This window comes from Mobula birostris, chromosome 17 (assembly GCF_030028105.1).
Source record: "Mobula birostris isolate sMobBir1 chromosome 17, sMobBir1.hap1, whole genome shotgun sequence".
NCBI classification, from domain to species: domain Eukaryota; kingdom Metazoa; phylum Chordata; class Chondrichthyes; order Myliobatiformes; family Myliobatidae; genus Mobula; species Mobula birostris.
Window position 1 is genome coordinate 56,392,394 of NC_092386.1, and position 24,148 is coordinate 56,416,541.

A 24,148-nucleotide genomic window follows, 5' to 3' on the forward strand; every position below is an offset into this window, starting at 1 on the left:
TGCCTTCAGGCTGCTGTACCTCCTCCCTGATGGCAGCAATGAGAAGAGTCCTGGGTGATGGGGGTCCTTAATGATGGACATTGCCTTTTTCAGGCATCATCCCTTGAAGATGCCCTGGATACGACGGAGGCTAGTGACCATGATAGAACTCACTAAGTTTACAACTCTACAGCTTACTTCGACCCTGTGCACTCTCCATACCAGATGGTGATGCCACCAGTTAGATCTGGTACATCTGTAGAAATATGTGAGTGTTTAAGGTGACATACCAAATCTTCTCAAACTCCTCATAAAATATACCCGCTGTTGCATCTTCTTTGTAGCTGTGTTGATAGGTTGAGTTCAGGAAACTGAAATTGCTCACTCTTTTCACTTCTGATCCCTCGATGAGGTTAGGTGTGTGCTCCTTTGTCTTACCCTTTCTTAACTCCACAATTGGTTCTTTGGTCTTACTGATGTTGAGTGCAGTTGCACTGACACCACTCAACTAGGTAGTATATCCTGCTCCTGTACACCTTCCCGTCACCAACTGAAATTCTACCAACAATGGCTGTATTATCAGCAAATTCATAAATGGCATTTGAGCTGTGCCCAGCCACACAGTCATGAGTGTAGAGAAAGTAGAGCAGTGAATTAAGCACACATCCCTGAGGTGAGCCAGTGTTGATTGTCAGTGAGGGGGTGATGTTATTTAAAATCCGCACAGGTTAGGGAATTGAGGATCCAGTTGCAGAGGGAGGTACAGAGGCTCAGGTTCTAGAGCTTTTCAATCAGAACTGTAGGAATGATGGTGTTAAATGTTGAGGTGTAGCTAATTAACAGCATCCTGACATAGGTATTTATATTGTCCAGTTGACCCAAGGCCACATGGAGAGCCAATGAGATTATGTCTGCCGTAGACCTGTTGTGGCAATAAGCAAACTGCAGTGGGTCCGAGTCCTTGCCGAGGCAGGAGCTGGTTTTAGCCACAACCAACCATTTAAAGCGCTTCATCACCATAGATGTGAGTGCTACTGAATGATAGTTGTCAAGGCAGCTCATCCTGCTCTTCTTGGGCACTGGTATAATTGTTGCCCTTTTGAAGCAGGTGTGAACTTCCCACTGTAGTAGTGAGAGATTGAAAGTATCTTTGAACAGCCCCGCCAGTTGGTTGGAACAGGTTTTCAGAGCCTCAATAGGTTCTCTGTTGGGGCCTTCCTCCTTGCGAGGGTTCACCCTCTTGAAAGAGGGCCTAATGTTGGCCTCCCAGACAGATATCACAGGATCCTCAGTGCTGCAGGGATCCACATAACCGCAGTTTTAGTCCCCTTTTCAAAGTGAGCATAAAAGGCATTGAGCTCATCTGGGAGTGAAGCATCACTGATATTCACAATGTTGCGTTTTGCTTTGTAGGAAGTAATGGACTGCAAACCCTGCCAGAGTCGATGTGTATCTGACGTCACCTCCAACCTCACTCGGAATTATTCCTTAGCTCTTGAAATAGCCCTCTGCAAGTTGTACCTGGTTTTCTTGTACAAACTTGTGTCACATGACTTGAAGGCCACAGGTCCGGCCCTCAGCAGACTACGAACCTCCTGGTTTATTCACAGCTTTTGATTTGGGTATATACAGCAAGCTCTCTTAGGCACACACTCATCCACACAGGTTTTAAAGATGCCAGTGACAGCTGTGGTTTACATATTCTGACTCGAAGATAAATCCATGAATATAGTACAGTCCAGTGATTCAAAGCAGTCCTGCTGAGGATGTTCTATGAGTCTGTGGTGGCCAGTGCGATCATGTTTGCTGTTGTGTGTTGGGGCAGCAGGCTGAGGGTAGCAGACACCAACAGAATCAACAAACTCATTTGTAAGGCCGGTGATGTTGTGGGGATGGAACTGGACTCTCTGATGGTGGTGTCTGAAAAGAGGATGCTGTCCAAGTTGCATGCCATCTTGGACAATGTCTCCCATCCATTACATAATGGACTGGTTGGGCACAGGAGTACATTCAGCCAGAGACTCATTCCACCGAGATGCAATACTGAGCGTCATAGGAAGTCATTCCTGCCTGTGGCTATCAAACTTTACAACTCTGGTGCTCCCGGTGCGGCCTCCTCTACATTGGTGAAACCCGACGCAGACTGGGGGACCGCTTCGTCGAGCATCTCCACTCCGTCCGCCACAACAGACAGGATCTCCTGGTATCCACCCACTTCAACTCTGCTTCCCACTCCCATTCAGATATGTCCATACATGGCCTCCTCTACTGCCATGATGAGGCTAAACTCAGGTTGGAGGAGCAACACCTCATATACCATCTAGGTAGTCTCCAGCCCCTTGGTATGAACATAGAGTTCTCCAACTTCCGGTAATTCCCTCCCCCTCCCTTCCTCTATCCCTATTTCACATCACCTCCCTCATAGTTCCACCTCCTTCTACTACTTCACATTGTTCTCCTGCCAATCACCTCCCTGCTTCCCCTCCCCCACCCCTTTGTCTTTCAAATTACTGTTTTTTTTCCCCAACTACCAGCATTCTTCAAACCCTCCCCAAAGTTTTTCCTTCAGTCCTGACGAAGGGTTTCGGCCCGAAACGTCGACTAATCTTTTCAACTGATGCTGACTGACCTGCTGAGTTCCTCCAGCGCATTGTGAGTGAAACTTTACAATTCCTCCCTTGGAGGGTCAGACACCCTGAGCCAATAGGCTGGTCCTGGACTTATTTCCTGGCATAATTTACATATTACTATTTAATTATTTATGGTTTTATTACTATTAATTATTTATGGTGCAACTGTAATGAAAACCAGTTTCCCCTGGGATCAATAAAGTATCTCTATGATTATGACTACGTAAGCACTCTTGCACCTCCCATGACCCTACCTTTTTGGTACTCACTGCTGGTGCTCAGCCTGGGTGATAAGAGTTTCCACAGTATGGGCATGGGAAACTATGGTAAGTGCTCTTGCTAGTGGTGTAACAGTGTTCCAGTGTGTTGTTTCCTCTGGTACCACAAGTGATTTGTTGGTAAAAATTATTTAGAGCATAATAAAACACAATCTCAGAATAATAAAACACTAACCACGTGATGATAGCTGTATGTCCCTTCTGGGGGCTGATGATAACATTTATTGCACATCTCTCTACGTGTCCTTGATGATGATAGTGAGCCATTTTCTTGAAATGGTGAATGTTATTTGTTAAAGGTAGATCTGTAACACTTTCAAATGGGGAGCTGCAGGATTTTGACTTTGTAGTAAAGAAATAACTGACGGCCTGTTTGCAAGTTGAAATGGTGTCTAACTTTATGAGTACTTTCATGCTCCTCACGTCCTCATCCCTAGTTGTAGTTTTGAGAGAGAGAACCCTGTTAGTGGTTGCACTGATTTATAGACAGCACAAACTGCAGCAGTGGGGACAGGCAGTAAATACTTAAGGTCAATTAGAGGATGCCAAGCAAGTGGGAAGCTTTGCCCTCGATCATGATAACTTTTATGGCACAGATACAGCCCCTTCAGCACAATGAATCCATCCTGATCACTGGACCCACCCAGCTAGTCCCAATTTCTTGCCATTGACGCACATCTTACTAAACCCTGCCCCTCCCATGTACCTCTACGGGTGTTGGTCATTTTGCAATAAGTTGACAGTATGCAGTCACATTCTGAACTTGTACCTTCTTTAGTTACTAAATGTTGCATAGCTGATCCTGTCAGCATCTTAGGGAAAGTGCCATTTTATAAATTAAAATCTTAGTTAACTAATTTGACAGCCATATTTGAAATGGACCACATCAAATCTTGGAGTAATTATGTAAGATAGATTTTTTTTTAAAAATTCACCTAACTTGGTGCTAGTATTCATGAATTATATGACCTGCAATGTAAATGTACGGAGGGAACTGATATTACATGGTTAAGTTTGAGTAGCTCATTATTATTTTACTGTGTCAACTACATTTTGTAAAAGCACAGCAAAGCTAATGAATTAAAAGTGAGAGTAAACACAGAAGCACCAGCTGTAAAGAAGAGTGCTGCATTATATCTAGTTTGTTGACTACATTGATGATTATTTATGGCAGGCCTGCAAAAGAACATAAGCAGAACTTCACCCCAGATGTCATTATCAAAATGTTTTTAAAAAGGTATCAATATTCGGTAACAAGAGAACCATCCTTTGGAGTCACAAAGTAAAGCAAGTAGGCTGAGTGCCAGCCACATGAGTTAATATTGTATTCCATATTCATAAATGATAAAAGGATATAACAACATGGCTCAGTGTGAAGTTACATCCATGCTTTATAACAAGGCTTCATTTGATTGACCATAAGTAACATCAGTGGGACAAATAGGAAGTACCTTCACCTGTTAGTAGCATTAATTCTTAAACTAAAATTTTGTGGCCACTAGATAAAATGCTATTAAAAATCACACACAAACTGACAGCTGTATCATCAAGTCAAAATGGTAGCTGAAACTACTTACATTTTGGCCCCATATTCAAAAATGGGTATTGGAGCCTAAACATAAAATTGGTTAGCATGTAATATATCTACCGTGGGGAATACTTCAGACAGTTGGTTAGAGTGAAGTTCAAATTGTCCCATGGAATTAGCAAAGTCAATGCACATCTACCCAGAAATTCAATCACATGACATAATATTATACATTCTGCACTATAGAACAGTACAGCACAGGAACAGGCCTTTCGGCCCATAATGGTGTACTGAACTAGTTTAATTAGTAATCAAACAGATAACTAAATTAATCGCTTCTTCCTACACAACGTCTGTATCCTTCAATTTTCCTTACTCACGTGCTTATCTCAATATCTCTTAAAAGTCCCTGATGTATCCACCCCAGACAGCGCATTCCAGGAAGGCACCCACAACTCTGTGTAAAAAACTTGCCCTTCACATCTCCACTGAAAGTACCCCCTCTCACCTTAAATGCATGCCCTTTGGTATTAGATATTTCAAACTTGGGAAAAAGATACTTCCTGTCTACTCTATCTATGCCTCTGATAATCTTACAAACCTCTCTCAGATCTCCCCTCAGCCTCCGCTGCTCCAGAGAAAACAATCCAAGTTTATCCAACCTCTTGATATACATTTAAAAATATGGACTATATAGCACCTAACTGCTCAATGTCTCTCCTGAACTAGTAATGCCAACAGTTTTCTCTTCTCAAGTAATGTCTGCAGCCTGCTCAAGTGTGCTGTCACAGGCTCCCTTCCTCAACTAAAGAAGTCCTTGTAAGCTGTTGCTAAGTTAAAATGTCACTTTAGTTTCCAAAGTCACCAGCATTAAACATCTCATCTTCCTGTCAACTCTTGACCAACTCATGTACATCTCCATGACACTTGAGCTCTTGATTCTGAAGGGAAGCCTATGTATAAAGGCAGAAGTCAGCTATGATAAATGGAACCTCTCACCATTGTGAAAATCAAGTAGCATAATCTCAGTATCAAAATCAGAATAGATTTTCAGTCTGTTAAGCATCTCTCAATTGTGCATCTTGGTTGCCACTCATGTCCAATCAAAGGAAGAAATACTAAAGTTAAAATTAAATTCCAAACAGAATTATTAATGTTGAATTCAGAAACACAAGGCAAAACTTTCAACGTTGGCAAGAGAGAAGAGCAGCAGTTAAAAAAACCAAGGAAGCTGAATATTTATTAAAATGGTGAAAGACTTGATGCTTAGATTAACTTGATGATTGAAAGTTAATATGCAGGTATAGCAAGTAATTAGGAATCACGTAGTCTGGTTTACTGTCATATGCTCAAGAATGGTGAGCTACAGGGACAATGAAAAACTTGCTTGCAGCAGCCATAAATTCAGACAACAAATATAAATTATATGTAAATTATACAAGACACTGAAGGAAAAAAAGCAAAGCAAGAGATTGGCGCAAAAAATTCTAGTAGTAGAAGAGATGGTCTGTAAGGTTCTGTTGGTGAAGGAGGATTAGGATTGTGCAGGTCATTTCAAAAAGTTCATGGTTCATTGTGGAAGTGGCACGTTGCCTTTCAGTACAAGAGGATTTAAGTGGGGGATTACACATATACTGCTCTGGTTATACGGGACACTGGTGAAACTGCTTCTCAAACATACCTATGGATTCACTGACAAAGGAAACTGCAGAGCCAGAGGGAATGTAATATGGTGATTGATTGCTTAAATAATAGGTCATTATACATTCAAGGTCAAAAGTTCAAAGGAAATTTATTATTTATGCCACCATATACAACTCTGAGATTCATTTTCTTTCAGGCATTCACATTAAATACAAGAAATACAATAGAATCAATGGAAGACCTCACCCCTCAGGACAGACAAACAACCAATGTGCAAAAGACAACAATCTGCAAATACTAAAAGAAAGGAAAATAGGTAAATAAATAAAAAAAATACTGAGAACATCAGATGAAGAGTCCTTGAAAGTGAGTCCATAGTCTGTGGGAACATTTCAGTGATGGGGGTGAGTAAAGCTGAGTGAAGTTGTCCCCTCTGGTTCAAAAGCCTGTTTGCTGAAGGGTAATAACTGTTCCTGAACCTGGTGGTGTGGGTGCTGAGGCTCCTGTACCTCTTTCCTGGTGGCAGCAGCAAGAAGAGAGCATAACTTGGATGGTGGAGTTCCTTGATGATGGATTCTGCTTTTCTGCAACAGCACTCCATGTAAATGAACTCTAAGGTGGTGGACTGGGCTGTATCCACTACTTTTTGTAGGCTTTTCCGTTCAAGGGCATTGGTGTTTTCGTACCAGGCCATGATTCAGCCAGTCAATATACTCTCCACCGGACATCTATAGAAGTTTGTCAAAGTTTAAATGATATACTGAATCTTCACAAACTTCTAAGTAGGTAGAGGTGCTGCTGTGCTTTCTTTGGAATGGCACTTACATGCTGGATCCAGGACAGATCCTCTAAAATGACAACACTGAGGAATTTAATGTTGCTGCCCTCTCCACCTTTGATCCCAGATGATGGCTGTATAATGGATCTCCAGTTTCCACCCTCTGAAGTCAATAATCAGCTACTTGGCCTTGCTGGCATTGAGTGAGAGGTTATTGTTGTAGTACCAGTCAGTCATCAATTATATTCAAAGCAGAAATAGAATTTTAGATATTAAGGGTATCAAAAGATACGGGGTTGATGCAGGAAAACAGCACTGAGATACATAATTAGTCACAATCTCATTGAATGACACAGTGGACATAGGATTGAGTTGCTGCCCTTCTGTTTTGTCCATGTTATTCAGTTTTGATTTCTTAAATTTAATTGCTCTTGCAAAGGTATCTGTGCATGTTTAAAAAAGATGACTGACTTAGCACAGAATGTAGGGACATTCTCTCTCCTCACAGATGACACCTATCATGTTGTGTGACAGCAGTATTGTGGTAGGTATCCGGGCTTTCATTAGGCTTCGTGGGTGATCACCAGCAACAAGATTGTACACCCTTCACAATCTTCAGTTTCATATCACTTGTCTCTGCATTACCATTAAGCCAATAGCACAGCAATACCAGTCACCTAGGAAAGCTGTGGACACTGAAGCAAAAAGCAGGAGGGAGAGGCTTCATTAGTATTTATACCATTAATTTCAATATAATAATGGAATTTGGAGAAGATGGTGTACCCAGAAAAGGTAAGCTTCCTTGTCCCCTCTTAACAGTTTCCATTCATGAATTACCTTTATTTATTCCATGTGATGGTAAAGCAATGACGATGCACAATGACTTAATGCAATGACTATAGACCCAAAACATCACAGCTGTAGTACTGAATATCTATGCTTTAGCCCTAGCTAAGCTGTTCAAGTACAGATACAACACTGGAATATAAACAATTAGTAAATGTGTTCAGTTTGGCCCTGTACACCCCAATCAACATTTGGGAATAGTTGGATTTGGCCAACAATTCCCAATTATGTGACATCCACTCCTCAATAATCTCTTCACGGTCACGCTGAATTTCAACAACACTGGACTTTCCTGTCCATTTGCAGCTATGGCCACAAGACCGATACAAAATCTACATTCCAGTGATGAATGTGAGTTCAGAGTCAAAGGCAGCTTCAGGCAATAATTCAAAATAAAGTTTTAAATGCCTTCCCTTTAATGTACAGTGGTAATATTATTGCTGGTTGCAGGATTATTAGCACACTATGGCTACTTATTAATGTTAAGAAGTGATTTAACTGGATTAGTTACATGAACATAGCAGGTATTACAGTAAGTCACACAAAAGCACGAAGTCACAATAGCCCAATATGCAGACTTCTGAGGCTGGTTCAGACACCACAACAGTGACATTGCAGACCTCGGTGGCAGGACAGCAGGCGGTGCAGGCCCAGGTGGTACAACAGGTTCCAGTTCAGCAGCAGGTCAGTCATTCAGCTGGTTTATCAATGAAACAGTTTTCTCTTTCTCTTTTCAGTTTTGTTTTTCACAGAACTGACATTCTTCTAAAAGAAATTGAAGTTTGTCTCAATATTCACCCCAAACAGCCCTGTTTTACACAGCTGTATGGGATTAAACATGAGAAATTCTGCAGTTGCTGGAAGTCCAAAGCAACACACACAAAATGCTGGAGGAGTTCAGCAGGTCAGACAGCATCCATGGAAATGAATGAGTAGACCGAGACCCTTCTTCAGGACTCACCTTGATAAAAACCATTGCATCCCTCTCCAAATCCCCATGAGCAACATTTCAGGATAGACAAAGGAGAGTCAATGGATGTTGTTTACTTGGATGTTCTGAAGGCCTCTGACAAGGGTCTTTACATGAAGCTGCTAAACAAGATAAGAGTCCATGGCATTACAGGAAAGACATTAGCATGGATAGAAGATTGGCAGGAGGCAAAGAGTGGGAATAAAGGGGCCTTTTCTGGAATTGGTGTTGGGATCGATTCTTTTCACATTATTTGTCAGTATTTGTTTGATGGAATTGATGGCTTTGTGGGCAAGTTTGTTGCGGATACAAAGATAGGTGGAGAGGCAGGTAGTGTGAGGAAAGCAGGGAGTCTGCAGAAGGACTTATATAAATTAGAATGAACTTAGAAGTGGCAGATGGAATATACAGTAGCTTAGGGAAGTGTCTGGTCATGCACTTTGGTGGAAGGAATAAAAAAAATGTCAGAAATCAGAGCTGCAAAGAGACTTGTGAGTCCTTGTGAGGAAACCGGAATGTTCAATTCACGGGTTGAGTCGGTGGTAAAGAAGGCAAATGCATCGTCAGCATTCATTTCCAGAGGACTAGAGTTAAACAAGGATGTAATGCATTGGTCAGAGGACACTAGGAGTATTGTGAGCAGCTTTGGGCCCTTTATCTAAGAAAAGGCGTGCCGGCATTGGAGACCGTCCAGAAGAGAATGGTTCCAGGAATGAAAGGGTTAACATATGGGGAGCATTTAATTTCAGAACAATTAAGGGGGGAGGGGCTAATTGAAACCTACTGAATATTGAAAGGCCCAGATAGAGTAATGTGAAGAGGAGTTTGCCATAACAGGGGAGTCTAGGACCAGATGGCAGTCTCAGAATAGATGGCTATTCCTTTAGAACCGAGATGAGGAAGAATTTCTTTAGCCAGAGGGTGGTGAATCTGTGAAATTCATTGCCACAGAGGGTTGTGGACCAGACTCGATGGGCTGAATGGTTTATTCCTACTCCAGTGTCTTAAGATCCAAATCAGGATCACTTGAAATAGTTTGTATTTGCTTGGATGGGTGTAACACTAACAACATTCATTGGTAATGCACTCACTTGCTTAAAATTTAACTTCCCACTTTCCATTGGCCTGTCAAGATTTCATGTACTGAACAGAAATTGCAGAAAATGGTGAAGAAACTCATGGATTTTTCTGTGGAAGCTACACACAAATCAATGAACCCGAACAACCAAAAACAAGGTCATAAGGTGTTTGGGAAGATACTTACATCAAATTCCCCCCAAGAGTCAAAAAACATGCTTGGAGGATCTCAGTTTTATCAGGCAGCGTTCATGAAGGAAAAGGATAACTGCACATTCTGCCCTGATGCATAATTTTGGGTCAACACTCTGCATCAGAGCTGATCATGCAGAGATAAGAGGAAAGGGTGAGGCAGAGAAGATGATGGGTAGATAGAGCTCGGTGGGGGAGATAAGGACAGAGACTGGGAAGTGATAAGTGGAGACACTAGAGGCTAGTGGAATCTGATAAACAAGGAAAATAATATGAGGAGCAAGACAAAGGAAAGGAGAAAAGATCCAGTAGGTTAAGTGTGTACGTGACAGGGAGATGGAATCAGGTGGGAGAAGGGAATGAAACTGGGTGACAAGGTGCAATAACCCGAGGAGAGCTGGTGTGGACCAGAAGAAAAAAGATGCACATGGAATGCAGATTATATGCCCCCTATTTTGCCCCTCTTTTTCAATTTCTATTGCCCACCAACTTCAACCTCCCCCCCGCCGTTTTCTCACGGGTCCACGAGCCCGCTATTCACACAGTTCCCCTATCACTTACCCCTTTTACACTGGCTCGCTTCTCTTTACACTCAATCCTGATGCAGGTCCTTAAGCTAAAATGTCTATATCCCTTTGCCACCACACATGCTGCCAGAGTTGCTCCCTTCCTCCAGCACTTCCTTTTTGCTCAAGATTTCAGCATCTGCAGTCTCTTTTATGTTCTAACAGTCATATCACAGTAATATCATTCTAACTTAGATAAAAATATTATTTCCCTAATTATCAAAAGCTTAAAATCCTGGAAATCTGCAAATAGACTAAAGACCAGTAATCTAAAGAAATGATCCATCACTGTCTTCTCAGAGACAACATGGAATATATTACAAATGTTGGTTTTTGTAGAAATGGCCACTTCTTGAGATTTAAAAAAATCTGTTATTGCGATTTAAAGAAAGTATACACCAATTAGTTACACATGGACAATGCAGGAAAAAAGACAGACACAATAGTACAGAATCAAAGAGAACAGAATAGAATGGCATACAACACCCACATTTAACGTTTATAGAGCATTCCTAGAAAGTTATAAGCAAGCCTTACTAAATCAACCTCTGCTGCCCTAAGACCCATGGCTCTTCACACTGTTGGCAAGTGATCCAAATCCATTATTTTATCTTTTCTGTTAAACTTCCTGTTCTCCATTCACCATTAACTCACATCAGAAATCTCCCTCTAGCTGTCACTCTCCAACAGTGCTACCAAATTCCAGGATTATCTGTCATACTGGGAAGAATCCTAGAGTGCTACAAATATCCAAAGGCAGATCTAGGGGAAATCACAGAACATTATTCTCACTCATTATCCAGTATTAATAAGTATCAGACATTGAACTTTAGAATAAAGAACAGTGCAGCACAATATGGGCTACAATTCAGCATACAAACGTTGTGCTGATCTATATTGATTGCATCCACAATCAATCTAACCCTTCTCTCCTATACAGACAATATAACCTTTCACTTTTCATGCATCTATGTGCCTATCTAAGAGTCTGTTAAATGTCCCTATAAGGGCCATCCCTGACAGTGCAGTCCAAGCACACACCTCTGTGTGGAAAAAAAAATCTCTGACATCTCCCCTAAACTTTCCTCTATTCTCCCTAAACGGATGTCTTCTGGTAATGGCCATTGTTGCCCTGAGGAAAAAGGCGCTGGCTGTCCAGACTGTCTATAGCTCTCATAATCTTTATCAAATTGCCTCTCATCTTTTATAATTCCAAAGAAAAAGCCCTAGCTTACTCAACCTTCCTCTAAAGATAAATCCTTTAATCCAGGCAGCATCCTAGTGAACCTCTTCTGCCTCCTCGCCATATCCTTCCTATAATGAGGTGACCAGAACTTAGGTTTACAAAACTGCCATGTTGCCTCATGGCTCTTGAACTCAATCCCTTGACTAATGAAGGGAAGCACATCACATGCCTTCTTAACCACCCTCTTAACTTGTGTGGCAAATTTGAGATATCTTTAGACTTATACCCCAAGATCCCTTTGTTCCTCCACACTGCTAAGAATCCTGCCATTAACCTTGTACTCCACCTTCAAGTTCAATCTTGCAAAACATATCACCTCACACTTTGCCAGATTGAAATTCATCTGCCACTTCTCTGCCCAGCAACAGCAGGGGGTCCCGTAGCATTAGGACAAGAACTGTTAGGATGGAAAACAGGTTCTTCCCCCAGGTCGTAAGAGCACAGAACTCCCTGCCACCACCAAGGTATCATCATGCATGAAATGTCAGGAGCGCTATACAGTCTACTTTTTAACTTGTGTCACAAATGCACCCTATTTTTTGTTCATTTACTAGTGATAATATTAATTTATGTGTTATGTGTGTGCTATATGTACTGTAGTGTGCAACTTGATCCAGAGGAACATTGCTTCATTTGGCAGTATACATACATGTGTTTGAATGGCAATAAACTTGAACATGAACTTGAATAATCTTCTACAATATCCACAACACCGCTAACCTTCAGGTCACCTGCGGACTTACTAATCCATCCTTCCACTTGCTCATCCAAATCATTTGTAAAAAATCTCAAAGAGCAGGCACAGGAGTGGTGACTACTGTCCACGCAGAATGCCATTAGTCACCAAACTCCAGGCAGAATACACTTTATCTACTACTACCCTCTGTCTTCTGCAGATGATAAAATATTCAAGTAATATGGTTTTTTAATTTTATCTGGCTGTGTTTTCTCATTTAAAATTGCTGTAATTTAATAAACAGATTCTGTGTGTAGATGTTTCCCATTCTCTCTCTTGAATTAATTCAACAAAGTCTTCCTACCAATCCCACAACACCATTTCATAAAAATGAAAATTAATTTAATTTCTACAAATTGTTAGCCTAAACATCAGTCCTCAAATGAAATAAGCCAATATTATAAAATTCTGTCACTGAAGCCAAACAACAGCATAGTGATCTGACAGTAAGTATAAGCATAATTATAAGGTATTACAGAGGTTGAAGTCAATATTGTTTACGACTGCTTGTGTGTGTAAAAAAAAAACTTGCACATGGCATGAAGGATTCCTAATCTTAAAGTCAGTCCGGTGATTATATATGCAGAGCAGATCTTTTAAGTGACTTATTCTAAACATATGTTAAGCCCCTTGAACATTTTAGTTAGAAAACACGCCAACCAAAAATTTATTTGGGAAAATGCAGGATCAACTCCAGCTCAGGATTTTATAATGCATTTGACTAAAAATAAAATATATTAAAAAAAAAGCCCTGCTTGTAAGCCAGGAAAAATAAAGTCCCGGGGACTGCTCCTTGCATACCTATTCACTGTGGGGACCATCCTACCACCTAATTTAAAAAAGCAATTTTGTATTATGCAATTTACAGTATATCCGTAAAGGTTTTAATGTGGCTGAGAGAGGTACCAAAGAGCAGCTGTGTACATTTTGTTGGTGAGCATATCTTCGAATTTGCACATTCAGTGGTTTTTGCAAGATGTAGTAAGTACAAATAAAATCAGGTAAATATTCAAATCAAGTGAAAAGTCAAATAATGGCATCCTCCCGTCTATTTCTATCAAGAAAACTTTAGTAACAAGTATATTAGATCTTTTCCAAAACAAATAAATCTTGACCTCCAATTAGTGATTTAAGAGCTTTGGCCTCTAATTCCTGCTCTACCATCCAATAAGATCAAGCATGACTCTTTACTGTAGTGCCACTTTCCCATGCTAACCCCATCTTCCTGGATTTCCTTAATTTGCAAATATTTATTGATTTTCACATAAAATATGCTCTGCTATCAAGACTTCATAGCCATTTTGGGTAGAGATACCAAAGGTTCATTGTCATCTTGATGAAGAAATTTCTTCTCAGTTCACTCCTGAATGGTAACCCTTATTTTGATTGTAATCCCTGATTCTTGACAGACCAACCTGGAGAAACAGCATCCTTGCATTTACTGGGCCTAACCCCACAAAAATTAGGCATGAGATCATTTCTCATTCTCCAAAATTCTCCAGATTATGGACTGAGTGTTCTTAAGAGATCCATCAATCTGGTGAACCATATTTGTACTCTCTCTATTCAAATATATCCTTCCTAAGGTAATGACAGGTGCAGTTTTATGAGAATACCGTATAATTTCATGGCATTGTTTTATATACACTCGGGGCCACTTTACTGGGTATACCTGTACACCTGCTCATTATGCAAATATCTCATCTGCCAATCATATGGCAGAACTCAATACATACAGTATAAGCATGCAGACATGGTCAAGAGGTTCAGTTGTTGCTCACAGCAAACATCCAAATGAGGAAAAAATCTGATCTAAGTGACTTTGATGATGGAATGATTGCTGGTGCCAGATGGGGTGGTATGAGTATCTTAGCAACAGCTGATCTCCTGGGATCTTCACGTACAACAGTCTCTAGAGTTTATAAAGAATGATGTGAAAATAAGGAAATCCAGTGAGTGGCAGTTCTTGGGCAAAAATGCCTCGTTAATGAGAAAGTCAGAGGAGAATGGCCAGACTGCTTCAAGCTGACAGGAAATTGACAGGAACTCAAATAATCACACATTTCAACAGTAGTATGCAGAACGGCATCTCTACATACAGAATACATCAAATCTTGAAGAGGAGGGGCTACAACAGCAGAAGACCACATACATACACTTAGTGTCCACTTTACTAGGTACAGGATGTATTTAATAAAGTAGCCACTGAGTGCACAGTTATATCTTCTTGCAATAATGGTTAATAAACCATCTGTTGTCCTAATTACCGGCTGCATTTGTAAATTAACTAGTGATTCGTGTACAAAGACATCAACATATTTCAATTTCTCATTATTTATAAAAGTGTTTTGATTTTCTTTACCAATCCCCACCCTCAAGGTGAATGAACTCTCATTTTTCCACAATGTTTTCCATCTGCACCATTCTTATCCATACACCTGGCCAGCATATATCCTCGAATCTCCCCGCATCCTCATTACAATTTACATTGCCAGCTAGCTTTGTGTCTGCAGCTAATTTGGATACCTTGCAATTGGTCAGTATCATTGATATCCATTGTGAACAGCTAGGAGCTTGGCACCTGTTCCTGTGGCCTCCCAAACTACTAATGATGCATTTTCTCTTACTTTTTCTTTTCTGTCAATTAACCAGTTCTCAAGCTTCTGCTCCCATCTTCTCTACCTTTGGCAAATACATTTTAATCTTTCTAATGCTATTATTTTTATAAGCACCACACTTCCAGTTTTTGTAGCAAAACATTCTAACGTTTTATCTACAAATGATGTCAGGCAAATTGGTCCATGATTCCATATTTTCATGGTTGTGGGAACTGTTCTAGGATGTTTTCAAAGTGGGAAGATGATAATCAGTGCACCACCATCTCCATCTCTTTCAAACCTTGGAACACAGGATACAATTACAAATTAAATTTTATAGGAAGCCCCATTCCATGCATTATGCTCTGCAAGTACTTACCGTGGCTGGAGAAGCACGTGTTGTGTGGCTGACTGGGTGATTGGATCCATCCATTGACCCGCCTATAAGATAGGCACCCCCTGAGCTGCTGATTATCTGACCGCCTGTGACACCCATCGGAATACCACCAGCACCGACCATATTGTGGGAGGAGACAACTGTTGTCACCTGGGCAGAGTTTCCTTGGGAGTCAAAATATGTTCCTCCAGTGTTTTGGCTATACATTTGGGCCTCCGAGTAGGGGTAGGTAGTTGATCGCCTAAAGAAAGACACCTCAAGGTCAAAGGCATTCTTGTATACCAGAATTTGTTTGATTAATAAGTCATCTAAGGGAATAAACAGTTTTAAATAAAATGCTAAAAATAATTAAAAGCTGGTATTTAAACATTTCAATATTTTACTGAGACAATATGGTTTACAACATTGTGTCAATTTGTAATCTAATCATGACAATTTTATTGTTTGCACTAATTTAATTAAGTAAATTACTTAAATAAATAGATTGTAATTTCACAGTGGAAAACATCCATATCTAAAAACAGAAAGTCTGGAGAAACAAAACCACTGATGTCTGTAGAATGTACAAAGACAATTAATTGTCAGTAAATCAGTTACACCCAGGGGTCAAATCATGCTTATATTAAGTACAACGATTATCATTAAATTTTGAGTTTCTTTCCAGTATTTGCAGTCATATAGTTGTACTGCACAGAAATAGAACCTGTGGCTCATCAAATTCATGCCACCCTTTTTGCCGATTTACACTAATTCCGTTTATCTGTATTATGACCACATCCTATGACTCGTCTATTTAAATGTCTGTCCAAATGCTTAGGAAGTGTATAATTGTATATGATTCCAGCACCTTTTTGGGCAGCACATGTTAACCATTATGTAAAAGTCTTATCTTTAAAACTCCTATCTCTTACCTTAAAAGTTTGTTCTTTTGTTTTAGGTGTCCCTATAATGAAAAAATATTTTGTCTATCTACCCTTTCTATGCTTCTTTTACACAGTGCCTATGAAAAGTATTCACTCTCCTTGGAAGTTTTCAGGATTTATTGTTTTACAACATTATATCACAGGGAATTGAATTTGGCTTTTTTGACACTGCTAAACAGAAAAAGACTTCTTGAAAAGGGTTGTTCACTCACAATCCCCATGCAATCTGACAAAGCTTGAACAGTTTTGTAAAGAAGAATGGGGAAAAATTGCAGTGTCCAGATGTGTAAAGCTTATAGAGACCTATCTACATAGACTCAAGGCAGTAATTGCTGCCAAAGGTGCTTCTACTAAATACTGTCTTGAAGGGAGTGAATACTTATGCATTAAATAATTTTGTATTTTATATTTGTAATTAATTTAGATCTCGTGATAATTGAGATCTGTTTTCACTTTGACATGGAAGAGTCTTTTCCTGTTGATCAGTGTCAAAAAAGCCAAATTAAATCCCCACCGTGATTCAATGTTGTAAAACAATGAAACAATGAAACTTCCAAGTGAGCTGAATACTTTTTACAGGCACTGTAGTTCCATCAGATCACCTCTCAGGCTCTTTTGTATGGGGAGAGGGGGAAGGGAGGACAAGAACAGCCTATTCAATCTCTCCATACTCCATATAACTAATTAGACCATAGAACATAAAACCATAAGACATAGGAGCAGAACTAGCCCATTTATTATCCCGCCTTCTTATTATACCATTGTACCCTGACTAGTCAAAAATCTATCAACCTCTGCTTTCAGTATACTCAATGAATTGACCACCAGAGCCATCTGTGGCAATGGATTCCATAGATTCACTACCCTCTGGCTAAAGAAATCTCTTTTCATCTCTGTTCTAAATGGATGTTCTCCTATCTGGAAGCTATACCTCTAGTCCTAGACTCCCCTACCACAGGAAATATCTCCACATCCACTCTATCTAGGCCTTTCAATATTCCACAGGATTCAATCAGATCCCCCTTCATTCTTCTGAACAGTGAGTACAGGCCCAGAGTCATCAAATGTTCCTCAAACATTAACACTTTCATTCTTGGAATCATTCTTGTGAATCTCCTTTGGACCCTCTCCAATGCCAGCACATCTTTTCATAGATAAAGGTCCCAAATCTGCTCACTATACTCTAAGTGTGGTCTGCCAATACCTTATAAAGCCTCAGTATTACATCCTTGCTCTTATATTCTAGTCCTCTTGAAATGAATGCTAAAATTGCATTTGCCTTCTTTACCATCGATTCAACCTGTAAGTTAACCTTAAAGGAATGCTGCACAAGGACTGCCAAGTCCTGTTGTACCTCTGATTTTGGAATTTTCTCCCAATTTTGAAAACAGAAAACAGTCCATGCCTTTATTCCTTCTACCAAAGTGCAGGATCGCACAATTCCCTACATTGTATTCCATCTGCCACTTCTCCCAACCTGTCTAAGTCTTTCTGCATATTCCCTGCTTTCTCAACGCTATCTGCTCCTTCACCCATCATCTGAAAACTTGGCCACAAAATCATCAATTCCGTCATCCAAATCGTAAACATATAACGTGAAAAGAAGCAGTCCCAATAACAACATCTGCAATACACCACTAGTCACCAACAGCCAAACAGAAAAGGCCCCTTCTATTTCCACTCTTTGCCTCCTGCGAGTCAGCCAATTTTCTATCCATGCTAGTGTCTTTCCAGCAGTACCATGGGCTCTTATCTTGCTAAGCAGCCTCATGTACAGCACCTTGTCAAAGGTCTTCTGAAGATCCAAGTAAACAATATCTACTGATTCTCCTTTGTCTATCTTGTGTTATTTCTTCAAAGAATTCCATAGATTTGTCAGACAAGATTTCCCTTTAAGGAAACTATGCTAACTTTGACCTATTCATGATGTAGCTTCAAGCTCATCCTTAATAATAGACTCCAAGTTCTTCCAATTCAGGGAACTCCATCCTAATGAATCTCTTTTGCACTCTCTCACAACCTTCAGGTAGTGTGCCAAGCAGAACTGCACACAATACTGAGTACAGCCTAACTAGTGTTTTGTAAGATGTAACATAATATACAATCTCTTGTATTACATCACTGGATCCATGAAAGCAAGTACACCATTTGCCTTTTTCACTACCCCACTAGCAACTTTCAGAGAACTATGAACTTGCAACCCTCATTCTCTCTCTTCCTCAACATTCCTTCATGCCCCACCATTTATGATGTATGTGCCATCCCTATTTGACTCCCCAAAATGCACCACCTCACACTTGGAGGATTAAATTCCATCTGTCAAAGCTCCGCCCAAGTTTCCAACTGATCCATATCCTGCAGTGGCCTTAGATAATTTTCCTTGCTATCTACTACACCACAAATTTTTGTGACATTCACAAGCCTATTAATAATTTTTGCTACATGTACATTTCAGTCTTTAATATATCTGATAAACAACAAAACCCAGCACAAATACATATGTTGCATAACTAGTCAGACTTCCAATCAGAAAAATATTCTTCCACTACTACCCTGTTTCCTATCAGATAGTCAAAGTTCAAAGTCAACTTATTATTAAATTCACCAGATACTCATTGTCTTTCAGGCATTCACAGCAGAACAAAGAAATGCAACAGAATCAATGAAAAACTACACACAAAGACTGACAAACAACTGATGTGCAGAAGGTCAACTGTGCAAATACAAGAAGCAAATAATAATAAATAAATAAACAAACAAATAATACAGCAAACATTAGTTGTAGAGCCTTTTAAGTGAGTCTATAGGCTGTGTTCAATGATCAGTTCAGTGTTGTGATCAGTGAAGACGTCCATGCTGGTTCAGGAGCCTGACAGTTGAAGGATAATAATGGTTCCTGAACCTGTGGTAGGTGACTCAAGTCTCCTGTACCTGCTTCCTGATGGTGGCAGTGAAAAGAGAGCATGGCCTTGTTGGCGGATGCTACTTTCTTGTGGCAGTGTTCTTTGTTGATGTGCTCAATGGTGGGGAAGGCTTTTCCTGTGATGAATATACCCAATATCTTGACCTCCACAGCCATTCGTGGCAATGAATTCCACAGATTCACCACTCTGGCTAAAGAAATTCTATTTAATCTCTGTTCTAAAGGGACATCCTTCTATTATCCTGTGGTCCTAGACTTTCTCACTATTCTTTGAGATTCATTTTGAAACTAGAATATAAGAGGAAGGACATGATTAATATAAGGTATTGGTAAGACCACACTTGCAGTATTGTGAGCAGTTTTGGGCCTCTTATCTATGAAATAATGTGCTGACATTGGAGAGGGTTCAGATGAGATTCATGAAAATAATTCTGGGAGTGAATGGGTTAACATAACAGGAGCATTTGATGGCTCTGGGCCTGAACCATCTCATTAAAACCTATCAAATACTGAAAGGCCTAGATTGGATGGCTATGAAGAGGATGCTTCCTATAATGGATGTCTAGGACCAGAAGACACAGCCTCAGGATAGAGGGGTCCATTTAGGACAGAGATGGGAAGGAATTTATTTAGCCAGAGGGTAGTGTATCTGTGGAATTCATTGCCATGGACAGCTGTGCAGGTTAAGTCATTGAGTATATTTAAAGTGGAGGTTGATATGGATAATAATTCACATATCGCCTACAAGCCTCTGTCTCTACACTCCCCTCTCTCTTCCCTAGCTAATTCCACCTGCTCATTATCTCCAGCTGTAGCTGTGATCTATAGCCTCTGTCTCAGAGTTCAAAGCAAATTTATTATCAAAGTACATACATGTCAACATATATAAACCTGAGATTCATTTTTGAGGGCATACTCAATAAATCCATAACAGAATAATAACCATAACAGAATCAATGAAAGACTTTCAACCAGTGTTCAAAAGACAACAAACTGTGTAAATACAAAAAGAAAGAAAGAATAATAATAAGTAAACAAACAACAAATCTTGAGAACATAAAATGAGGAGCCCTTCGCCCCTCATTTTCACTTCTCCTCACCCCTGTATATTCTCAGTTCTGATGCTGGGTTGTGATCCCACATCAACTATCCCTTTGCTTCCAGAGATGGTGCTTGACCCACTAAGATTGTCAAAGAGAGATCACTGTTCAAACCTTTCTATGTTTTGTATGATTAGGAAGTTGCATTGATACTGAGATATTCAAACAACTGTTAAGGTTACCCTTCTCTTTATAATACTAAAGGTGTGCAGAAGATGCAAACTGTTGTATGCACTTACCCAATCAAAATCTCCATTTTATTAATTATCAACAATTATCTTAAATTTCACTCCACAATATTCTGAATGTGACACAGATTGTAATAATTTTGGTTTTCAGAAGCAATAGAACTCCCAAAAAAATTTTTACAGTGATAGTACCAGCATTAGGATTCAAAATACTAAAAAGGCTACACATTTTTTAAAGAAAAGGTTAGATACACTTAAGAGGAAACATGACAGCTCTTTAAAAAAACAAATGGCTTTGGCAGGACAGATGTGGAGAGAAAATTTTAGTGACTTGTGCAAAGCGCCATAAATACAAGCTAAATGCAGGATACGTTCTAAAGCAGGGGTCCTCAACCTTTTTTTGCACCGCGGACCGGTTTAATATTGACAATATTCTTGCGGACCGGTCGACGGTGGGGGGGGGGGGGGGGGGTGAGGGGGTGTTCAAGTAGGGTTGCCAACTTTCTCACCCCCAAATAAGGGGCAAAGTAGCAGTCAATACCGGACACTTGTGTTTACCCCGACAAAGACTACCGTGACCATGAAGCCTCGCGCAGGCACCTGTGTGCGCATGCTTGACATGCACATATGTGACGTGCGCATGCATGTACGTGCCGGTTTCTTTCTACAAATCGGTTTTGGCTTAATCTTCCCGATTCTGTTAAGTGAAACTACACTGTACACACATTATTTCTACTTTATATAGGCTGTGTATTTATCATATCGTTCCTGCTTTTACTATATGTTAGTGTTATTTTAGGTTTTATGTGTTATTTGGTATGATTTGGTAGGTTATTTTTTGGGTCTGGGAACACTCAAAAATTTTTCCCATATAAATTATTGGTAATTACTACTTCGTGTTACGCCATCTCAGCTTACGAACGGTTTCGTAAGAACACTCTACCTTAGCGGGGGAAATACGGGACAAGGGTGGTCCCGTCCCGTATGGGACAAACCAATTTAGCCCAATATACGGGATGTCCCGGCAAATACGGGACAGTTGACAACCCTATGTTCAAGCTCAACAGTGCGTGACAGGAAATGAGGAAAGGTGCAGCTGACTCATATTGTTTCATATCGCCAAATTACATCGTTTCCTCGCAGCCCTGTAGCACATGCTTTGCAGCCTGGTGGTTGAGGACCACTGTTCTAAGGATAATTATTCCTTCAAAGGGACAATTTAAGAAAGCCCAGTGTTTTAGTGTAAGGGATTGCACATCTATCACAAAGATGAAGAAAATTTTCACTCGGAGGGTTTTGAACCTTAGAAATTCTCTATTCCATGATCCTGTGGAGTCCAAGTCATTGAATATATTCAAGGCTGAGACAGACAATTTTTGTATGATACAGGAACTAAGCACTATGATGATCAGGCAGGAATGGGAAGTTCAAAATTAGATGATGGTCTTAATGACTGGCAGTGACCACATAAGCTATTCCTGCCCTTATTTCATATGTTCCTATTTAAATTCAAAAGGTAAATAAGGACATATAGTGTATCTTTACACAGAACTAACAGAATATGGAAATCACTGCAACACGTTATTGAAGCAAATAAATGCTTTTAAAAGGAATGCAGGTAGATTCATAAGAAAAGGGTTCAGGAAGATTGTCAGAAGAATACATTAATGATTCGACTTACATATGAACATAAGCACAGACCTTTGGGGTTTCATGGCTTGCTTCTGTATTAGGCACATTTTGACAATTCTACATTTAACATGTATGGAGACAATGGCAGATATCTGGGGACCTACTTAACATGGCCATCCTAAACAAAAATACAAATATTACATACAAATCATAATACAGAAATATTTAGCCTAAAAGATTGCTTAAAATCTTTACTGTCAAAAAGGTCAATGTCTTGATCATATCTACCTATCAAATTCCAAACACAGTGGATTCTGGTTAATTGGGACACATCAGGAATAGTACATTTTTGCCCAATTAAACGGCTGTATCAATTAGCTGAAGTTTCAAGGAAATTGTTAAAAGGCAAATTATTGTAACTGAATAACAAATTAAGTATTTAAATGAGATACAGAACAAATTAGGACACTACCAATACTATTACAATACTATAAAACTGTGTATTAGTTCCTAATAGTTATCAACAGAGGAATTTATCCAGTGTACGCTGCTGTGTTCTGTTGATTGATTGTAAATGAAGAAAATCAGGGCCGACACCTAATGTAGATAATGGACTGCATTGATACAATGTTTTCGAGGATTGCATCCTCCAAATCTTAATTTTCATTTAAACATTCAAGATGATTGTTGATCTTCAAATTCTGCAAAGTTCCTAACAAAATGACTGCTTTTAGAATACAAACACATGCAACTGACATTAGTTAGAAACTGTTTGGCAACAGTCTCTTGTCCCAATCAAGTGGCAGAGTTTCCCAAATTAACAAAGTAAATTCCAGCTATTTTCTCAATTAGTTTTTGTTCTTAAAGAATTATCTCAAACAAACGATTATCCATGACTAACCAATAGCCTAATTAACCAGAATCCACTTGTCACACCTTGCTATCAGATGTGGGTAAGTGTGCCCAATGAGGGTCACCAGTTGGAAAAAAAGATGGTAGTAAGCCGCAATGGCACGTTAGTGTAAGGGGGCTTTATTTAGTGCCAGGTGAAAAAAAAATGCAAAAACTCCCCAAAGGTTGTGAAGTGAAGTATTTACAAACAGACAAGTGAAAACAAAAATTTACAAATATAGAGAGGCTTTCTCCAGGACACACTTGTCCTTAACTTTCCAATATAACTATTCACCAACCGTCAAATTCAACCTCCACACCTCTCCAGCAAAGTCAGACTGAGGGTTTAAATCTGCCTGTGTAAAGTGCAGTGTGCCTGCTCCCACTAACCAGGCATTGTTTTAGGACGCCCCAACCCGTCCCTCGGGTCTTTTGGGCCATTCTGCTGTCTACAAATTGGTGTAACAGTATGAGTGAAAATAAATGAACCTGTTTGGAATGCCTGTGTCTAGAGTTATGAACCAGTAGAGCACGCTAACTGAAGGGGTTGTTTTGATTAGCCAAGCTAGCGATTCTTTCACTGTTGGGGTGTGTAAATGATAAACTCCTGAGAACTGCAGAATGGGAGGGGAAAGTGTGTGAACTACTGGGGAAACCAGACTAGGGACAGAACGAGGAGGAGTGACCAACCGGACAAAGGGGCAAGGTTAGCGGGAGAATTAGCATTGCCAACCTGTTCTGTCACATCACCCTCCCCCACCTCTTCTGGATTGCACAAGGTGGGCAATCGGGAGAGATAGTCTGCCATGACATTGTGCTGACTTTTCTTATAACAGATGCTGAAATGGAACGGTTGTAGGGCCAGGCATCATCTCATGTTGTACGCATTGTGGTCTTTCATGGCGTGGATTCAGGTGAGTGCTCTGTGGTTGGCTTCCAGCATTAATTCTCTGCCTAGAAAGAAATACCCGAGGCTCTCCAAGGCCCATTTTATGACAAGAGCTTCCTTCTCAACAGTGGAATACCT

General features: G+C 40.0%; 1 protein-coding gene across 8 annotated transcripts in view; it reads right to left on the reverse strand.

Moving 5' to 3' along the window:
* LOC140211695 (transcription factor RFX3-like) overlaps nt 1-24,148 on the reverse strand; it is a 329,720-nt gene that overhangs the window by 101,725 nt on the left and 203,847 nt on the right. For all 8 annotated transcript variants that reach the window (XM_072281765.1, XM_072281764.1, XM_072281762.1 and 5 more), the window contains one exon: nt 15,447-15,705. In XM_072281765.1, the coding sequence (XP_072137866.1) occupies nt 15,447-15,705 (259 nt within the window). The remainder of the gene's footprint in view (nt 1-15,446; nt 15,706-24,148) is intronic.